We start from the raw sequence: 8,657 nt of genomic DNA on the forward strand, positions 1-8,657 counted from the left end.
GTCAGTTCTTCATAATTTATTTCTCTGAATAATGAAAATGTCATTTTTCAGTGTGTGAAGAGTGACCAATCTGCTTCCCCCATGAGAACAGCCCCCAGTAGTGCATGTGGTGTCTCATATTAACATTATCTCCCCATCCAGGAATTTGTACTGCGACCATCATCCTAGAGCTTGGGCACATAAAGGAAGTGAGAGGAACATATAGTACATGCAGAAGACACCGTTCTGCCTCAGAGTTGGACACCTTCTCCCCTACTCCATGTCAGATTCCAACACAACCGACTTCACCAACCCCTCCACCTTCATCCTGCTGGGTATTCCTGGCCTGGAGATGGTCCACGTCTGGATTTCCATCCCCTTCTGCACCGTATACGCCATAGCCATCTTGGGGAACTTCATTATTCTGTTCACTGTAAAGAGGGAACCGAGCCTCCATGGTGCCATGTATTATTTCCTCTGCATGCTGGCTGTCACTGACTTGGTTCTGTCCACATCGATCCTGCCCAAAACACTGAGCATCTTCTGGTTCAATTCCAGGGAGATCGATTTCAGTGCCTGCCTCATCCAGCTGTACTTCATTCACTCTTTCTTAGTCATAGAGTCTGGGATACTAGTGGCCATGGCTTTGGATCGTTTCGTGGCCATCTGCAACCCACTGAGACATTCCACCATCCTGACAAACCTCGTGGTGGCCAAGATTGGCCTGGCTGTGATGCTGCGTGGTGGCATAATCGTACTGCCCTATCTCCTCCTGGTGAGGCAGTGGCCATATTGCAGAACCAACATCATCCCCCACACACACTGCGAGCACATGGCCGTGGTGAAGCTGGCCTGCGCCGACATCCGCGTCAATACATACTACGGCCTCTTTGTGGTATTCTCTGTGATCTGTGTGGATGTGTTTCTTATTGCTATGTCCTATACTCAGATCCTCAGGGCCATCTTCAGCCTCCCCACAAAGGATGCCCGGCTCAAGGCTTTTGGGACCTGCGGCTCCCACCTCTGTGTCATCTTAATCTTTTATGTCTCAGCTCTCTTCTCCTCTCTCATGCACCGGTTTGGCCACAATGTTTCCCTGCATTTCCACGTGTTGATTTCCAGCGGGTACCTCCTGGTGCCCCCCATGCTAAACCCCATCATTTACGGGGTAAGGACCAAACAGATCAGAAGCAGGGTGCTCCGGCTCTTTGCTCATAAAGGGACGTAAAATTTTCTCCTGTTGCTCTGGCTCTCAGACCGAGGTCTGTGCAGAGCTGGCTGGTGACATGGTGCTGGGCCCCCTTCCCTGAAGCACTGACTGGACAGTCAAAGTGACATTAAAGCCTTTTCTGGCCTTACTATGCTGAGTCAGTGTGACAAACTGGGGAATCAGTGTACGTAGAACTCACTGTGTTGCCACCTTTCTAGTTGCTCATAACTGGATCCTGGAGGCCCCAAATATTCCCTCAAAGCCCCACCCAGTTTTGCCTCTTTTTCTCCAAAGCTCTGCCTGTCACTCTCTCCTCTCCACCCCTCCCTCATCACTTGGTGGATCAGCTCTAACTTCCTCCTCCCTAGTCCTCCCCAGCTGGGCTCCCTGTGCTCTGGGGTTGGAAGGGGGGCTGCTACAGCCTGACAAGGAGCCTGCAGTGAGGGCAGCGTGGACAAAGATCTGGGTCTGATAGGCCAGTCTGGAGCAAAGAGGGAAGCCAGGAAGCTGTATAAAAGCAACTGAGGGTTGGGAGCAGGGCTGTGTGGCAGGTGGGCAAGATTGTGCATCATACAGCTTGTGGGCTACATAGTCTTGAGGGCAGAGACCATTGTGTGGCTTATTTCTTTAGCTTTTAGTTCCCTTTTTCTCCTCCTGGTTGGGGACCTGTAGCAGGCAGGGTCTCTGCAATGGGGATGGGCTGGGAGCCCTTTGCCCTGAGCCAGGCCTCGGGGGCAGGGCAAGGAATGAGCTTTGAAGCTTGGAAGACAACAGATGAGAGAGGCAGAAAGACAAGCCCCTGTGTTAGCTGGGGAGGTGGGATGCTGGGCAGAGGCCAGGGTGGCTTTGGTAGCTGTCACGGAGGGAGATAAGCTGCCTACTTATACACGTACATGGCACCCTATCAAGAACTACGGGGCACCCATTTCCTAGGGCTTGAAGCTGAACGGTGAAGGTGAGCCTAACATATTCTCTGCATGATGCTTTTTATCACTGAATTTAGAATCTCATTAGCTAGGCTGCTGGGCAATGCATAGAGGCCAATGATAAGAACATAAGAACGACTGTACTGGGTCAGACCAAAGGTCCATCCAACCCAGTATCCTGTCTACCGACAGTGGCCAACGCCAGGTGCCCCAGAGAGAATGAACAGAGCAGGTCATCAGCAAGTGATCCATCCGTTGTCACCCATTCCCAGCCTCTGGCAAACAGAGGCTAACGACTCCATCCCTTCCAATGTGCTGCAAGGAACTAAATCAGTGCACCATGTGACTTCCACCAGCTGAGGAGCTGGTGAAAGTGGTGCAGCCCCACTGAAATCAGGGGAGATCCCCTCACTAGAGAATCCAGTGGACAGAGAGCACCAGGCCTCTGTGCTGCTGCATGGACCACATGAGCCAGGTCTGAGAGCGACTAAGCAAGGGTTTGGCAGCTAGGGACTTGTGGATTATGTTCCTGGCTCAGGACACTCCCCTTCCTGCTGCCTCAGTTTCTCCATCTGTAAAAGGTGGATAACCCCTGCAAGTAGTGAGTGTCAGTGGTTTCCATGTGTCACCGTGTCTCAGTGGGACACAGCTGAGGATGCCAATTTCAGGACAAACTGCTGAGAAACAGGGCACATGCACCCCAGACTGGTGGTTATTCTATCATTAGATTATACCAAGCCAGCAACAAATATAAATTTCTGTCTCACCAGTCCAGTGTTCCCTCTAATTTTTCCCACCCAAGTGCAGAAGGAGTTTTGTTATGTGCAGCAATATGAAGGTGATGTGTGCACTTAACAAAATTCATATGGTGGGCGTGGGGCTGAGGATTGGGATGTGGAGGGGGATGGGCACTGACAGGGGGTGCAGGCTCTGGGGTTGGGCCATGGATGAGGGGCTCATGGCTAGGGCAGAGGGTTGGGGTGCAGAGGTGTGAGGGCTTTGACTGGGGGGGGTGAGTCCTGGGGTAGGGCCAGAGATGAGGAGCACAGGGCTGGGGCAGATGGTTGGGTGTATGGGGTGATGGCTCGGGCTGTGGGTGCAGGCTCTGGGGTTGGAGTGGGGATGAGGCATTTGGGGTTCAGGAAGGTGCTCTGGGGCTATGTCAGGGACAGAGGACTCCCCCCAGCTCTCCTTCCCCACAGAAGCACCTGGGCTGGGGGAGAGAAGATGGTCTTTCCCCACTACAGCAGCTCTGGGCCTGGGGCCAGAGGATAGGCACCCCTCCCCCAGCAGGTCCAGGCCAGGGCTGAGTTCAGGACAGGGGAAGGGCACCTTGGCCGCAGAAGGGTCCAGGCCAGGCCACCCCGGCAGGTCCCCCAGGAGGGTTTGCTGAGCACGTGCGTGGCGCTAAGAAGGCTGCTGCATAGCCATTGTGCAGCTCACAGGGAACGGCACTGGTTAACTACAAGCCAAAAATGCAGCCTCCTGAGGCATCCCAGCCTTTGGCTCACCACCCAGACACCGGACTCCATGATGAGCATTTAGTGAAAACCAATTTCACCACATATCGGGTCCTTCCAATCCCAAGAGCTCAGCCACATAGCCAGGCCAGTGTATAACTCAGATCTTACCTAATGGTCACGCTGCTCCCAATCCTCCTCTGCCCTGTGTGTGGAATTTTACTGTCCCGAAAAAAGCCCACTGCCTCTGTTTGTGGAAAGTTATTGGCCCAAGATGGAGTCCATGGTCACATGAGCATGTCACACGTCCTCACTCGCTTTGATGACTCACAGGGGCAGCCGTTGCCTGTATTTTTGCTGAGGGTATTTCTTCTATGGCCCATTGTGAGAGATAACTGTCCTTGATGGGCCATCAACATGTAGTTGTGTGGCCTTAATTTAAATTCTACCTGGTAGGTGTTACCCATGAGCACAACCCATGTGTAAGATGTCAGTACAGTGCCAATAATCAGAGCATCAGACACAAAGGTGATATATGTATGTAAATAGCATAGTCTTACTTAGAAAACAGTAACTCATCCAAGGGTTCTGAAGGAACACAAATGTGCGATGGCAGAACTACTAACTGTGGTTTGTAACGGATCATTTAAATCAGCTTCTGTACCAAATGACTGGAGGATAGCTAATGTGATGCACATTTTTAAAAAGGGCTCCAGAGGTGATCGCAGCAATTACAAGCCAGTAAGCCTCACTTCAGTACCAGGCAAATTGGTTGAAACTATCGTAAAGAACAAAATTGTCAGACGCATAGATGAACATATTTTGCAGGGGGAGGAGTCATCATGTTTTTTGTAAAAGGAAAATCATGCCTCACTAGAATTCTTCAAGGAGGTCACCAAGCCTCTGGACAGGGAAATCCAGCAGTGCAAGACTGCCCCAGGAACTCAATGAGCTCAGTCTCTTAACAAGGAGAAGGTTATGGAGTGATGTGATTGCATTCTATCAGCACTTATAATTGGGAACAGAAACTTGATAACAGTGGGCTCTTAAAGCTAGCAGGCAAAGATCTAACAAGTGTCAGTGGCTGGGCGTTGAAGGCAGAGAAATTGAGATTAGAGACAAAGTGGAAATTTTTAACACTGTGGGGTAACTGACCATTGGAAGAGTTTAGCAAGAATTGTGGTATGTCTCCATCACTGGCCACTTTTCAATCAAGATGGGATGTTTTTGCTCAAAGCTCTGCTCTAGTTCAAACAGGAATTAATATAGGGAGGTCCTATGCCGGTGCGATGCAGGAGGTCAGAGTGGGTCCCTCATAACCATATAATCTATAAATCTATCTAGAGTCCCCTACAAGGATTATATTTGTGTGAGCCTCAGTCTGGGTCCTTGTCAAATGCTGGATGCTGTTGCCCAATCTTTAGATTGTGTATTAATTATATTGATTACTTAAGAATCCCAAGTTAACACTTTAAGGATTGATAGGATATTCAAAGCTCAGTGATGCTTGCTACTCAATGTGGCTGGTTGCAAATGAACCAGACTCCCTGTGATTCTGTGTGCACCCCTACTTCTCTCTATATAACACTCCCAGCGTCCTTCAGTGCATGAACCAAACCGTTGTGTGTCTGGTGCTTTGTATCTATAATTCCAGTTGCACTGACTTTGAGCTGAACTCCAGTGTGTGACTGGAGAATGGAATGTGTGCAGTCTCCTGCTCGACCCATCCATTATCCCTAGTCTTCTTCGTAAACAACTATAATTTTAAAATATACACAAATATACACAGAGCAGCCAATTCCTTTCTGACTCAGCCCAGAGCCCAAGAGTTCCCATCTCCCTTTGGGAAGGTCCGATAATTACTGTTTACTCCTCAAGCTGGATAAAGAACACATGAGCATGTACAGGTTTTTCTCCAGCCTGTTTATGTTAAGATGCCACTTCTCTGTTAGATGCTGGGCGAACCCCTCTGGGACTGCACAGAGCTTTATTATGAATGGTGTCCGTGTGGGTTGTTGCTGCAGATGCTCTGGTGAGAGAGGTGTGAGACCTGCCTACCTGAGTGGGATTTCCAGAAGACACCACCATCTCAGGATTCACAGGTACCCATCCCTTGCTGAGGAGCTCACCTGCTGAATAAACCCAGTGCAATGTGGTTTGATGGGATAAAGAATAGGTTAGGGGTCCTTTCTGCTCTGCACAGTCATTAAACATCCCAGGGCACTTTTCACAGGGAATGAGTTTTCTCCAATATGATGGACCAAAATTTCCCTCTTTGCTATGCCCCCACCTCCCAGCTGATGGCCTCTAGACCCAAGGCAGCTGCATTTCAGTGGCCCAGTTGATCCTTCAGAATGGTAGGTGTTAGTAGATGGACAAATTAAGTTCAAATTCTGAGGCCATGGCCCATAGCTTGCTCAGGCCCCACTCAAACAAAACTCCCCTTGGAGTAAGAACTGAGTAAAGAACACAGGAGCCAGCTGTGTGTTAATGCACAGAGACTGTCACCTCCTCCTCTTGCATCTCAGTGCTCTGGCTATTCAGTGGGGAAGAGGATGTTCCCTGACTTTTTATCTGCCGGAGAGCTTGGAGGTACTGGGGCTCCTCACTGAAATAATTCTAAAAAAATTCAACATGATCAAGACATCCTCTCCTAGTTTCATTCTAGAAGTCAGCTGAACTGGTATGCATGGAACTTTTTTAGAAAAAGTTCAGCTGGAAGGAGACACCCAGCATGAAAAATATCTGTTCAAATGGTTAAAGATCGGCAAACTTATAAGCCACTGAAAATGAGGTCACCTAATGGAAGGTGTCAGACAGACTTAACCAATGGTGGTGCCACCAGCACCACCTACAGGGGCCCATCCATTTGTGAATCCCATTCAGCTGAGCGATTCGCTCCAATAATATCACAGACAAGGAGTTCCACAGGCCAAATATGGATTACGTAAACAGTTTTATTTTATCAATTTTATATGTTCAGACTTTTAGTGCAATTGAATGTTTCCTTGTTCATGTGTTTTGAAAGAGTAAATATAAATACCTGATCTCCTTTCTTTATTGATAGATTTATAGGGTTTATGGTCAGAAGTGACCATAAGATCATCCAGTCTGACCTCCTGTATAACACAGGCCATTACATTTCACCCAGTTACCCCTGTATTGAGCCCAAAAAATTGTGTGGGACTAAAGCTTGGTCTACACTAAGATTTTACATCATAGAATCATACAGCTACAGGGTTAGAAGGACCCCACAAGGGTCACCTAGTCTAACTCCCTGCCAGGATGCAGGATTTCTTGTGTGTAAGCCATTCAACACAGCTAGTTATCCAGTCTCCTTGTGACACCCTTCAATGAAGGACCTTCCACAACTTCTCTAGCCATCTGTTCCATTGTCCTCCTGTTCTCACAGTTAGGAAGTCTTTCCTGAGATTTTATCTAAATCTGCTCTGCTGGAGCTTGAAACCATTGCCTCTTTCCCTCCACCAGAGAGAACCAATTTTCTCTATACTTTTATTACAGCCATTCAACTATCAAAAGGCTGCTATCATGTCCACCTTTAATCTCCTCTTTTCCAAAATAAACATACCCTGTTCCTTCAGCATTTGCTTGTATGGCTTGCATACCTTTGATCATTGTCTCTCACCTCTGGATCCTTTCCAGTTTCTCTACATCCTTCCTATCCATTGGTGACCGAGACTGGACACAGGATTCCATCTGAGGCCTGGCCCGCGCGGAGTGGAGAGGTACTATCACTGCCTGTGACTTGCACGGTACGCTTATGCTAATGCGTTGCCAGTTTTTGCAAGAGCAAAAACATCCACATCTCTGAGAGATGCAACTGTTCCAACCTAACCCCAGTGTAGACAGCATGAGGTTGATGGAGGAATTCTTCCAACGGCCTTGCTACCACCCCCTGGGGAGGCTGACAGGAGAACCCCTGCCATTGATGTAAGCAGTATCTACACTCAAGAGCTATGGCAGCACCATGGTAGTGGTTTAAGTGTAGACAGGCCCTCAAGCAGATCTTCCAGAAAAGCATTCAGTCTGGATCTGCTGACATGGAGAGTTGGAGAATCCACCAGTGACCTTTTCAGTGTGTCCAAATGGTTAACCACCCTCAGTGCTAAGCATTTGGCCCTTATTTCCATCTGGAATTTGTCTGGCTTCAACTTCCAGCAGTCGAGCCTTGCTCTGCCTTTCTGCACTAGGTTAAGAAGCCCATTATTACCCTCAGTTTTCTCCCCATGAACATCTCACTTGATCATCTTTTTGATAAGATAAATGAAGCTCTTTAAGTTTCTCTCATTGTCCAGCCTCAAATTATTTTTGTGTCTCTTTTCTACACCCTCTTCAAGTGTTCAACATCCTTTTTGAAATGTGGACCTCAGAACTGGACACAGTTCCAATGCCATGTGCAGAGGTATTCAATTCACCGCTCCCCTGTTTATGCATCCAAGGGTCACATCAGCCCTTTTGGCCACAGCATCGCTCAGGGAGCTCGCGATGAGTTGGGCGTCTACAGTGACCCCTGCATTCTATTCATGGTCCCTACGTTCCATAATAAAGTGTCGTAGTCTGTGGGTTGGGCCTGTATTCTCTGTTCCAATGGGATAACTTTGCGTATGACTGTATTAAAACATTTTGTTTGTATGAGCCCAGCTCATCAAATAGGCTGGATCAATTGGTATTTCTGCCCTGGCCTCCTCATTGTAACTCTCTGCCAATCTTTGGGTCATCCACCAATGTAATGTGCTGTGATTTTCTGTTTCCTTCTACGTCATTGATGAAACTATTGAATAGCATTGGGCCTACAATTGATCCCTGGAAAACCCTGCTAAAAACACCCCCATTCACTCAAAATGGCCCATTAACAACTGCTTTCTAAGATCTCTCAGTTAGCTAGTTTTCAGTCCATTTTACATATGCTCTACTGATATTGAAAAGTGTTCATTTTTATCTGAATATTTTCCCCTACTAAATCAAATGCCTCAGAGAAATCAAAGGCTAGTGCATCTGTGTGGTTCCCTGGATCACCCAAATGTGTATTCTTATTAAAGGATGAATTCAAGTTTTATTTAG

General features: G+C 47.9%; 1 protein-coding gene across 1 annotated transcript; it reads left to right on the top strand.

Annotated features, from left to right (window-relative positions):
• The first annotated feature begins 208 nt into the window (after positions 1-208).
• LOC141996650 (olfactory receptor 52E4-like) lies at positions 209-1,207 on the top strand. The gene has a single exon (XM_074968883.1). It carries the CDS (start codon positions 209-211, stop codon positions 1,205-1,207), a length of 999 nt encoding a protein of 332 aa, XP_074824984.1.
• The last annotated feature ends 7,450 nt before the right edge of the window (positions 1,208-8,657 follow it).

Source organism: Natator depressus, chromosome 1 (assembly GCF_965152275.1).
Source record: "Natator depressus isolate rNatDep1 chromosome 1, rNatDep2.hap1, whole genome shotgun sequence".
In the NCBI taxonomy this organism is placed as follows: domain Eukaryota; kingdom Metazoa; phylum Chordata; order Testudines; family Cheloniidae; genus Natator; species Natator depressus.

Bases quoted from the DNA above. Each gene is read 5' to 3' on its own strand.
- LOC141996650 (XM_074968883.1), top strand. From the start codon at position 209: ATGCAGAAGACACCGTTCTGCCTCAGAGTTGGACACCTTCTCCCCTAC.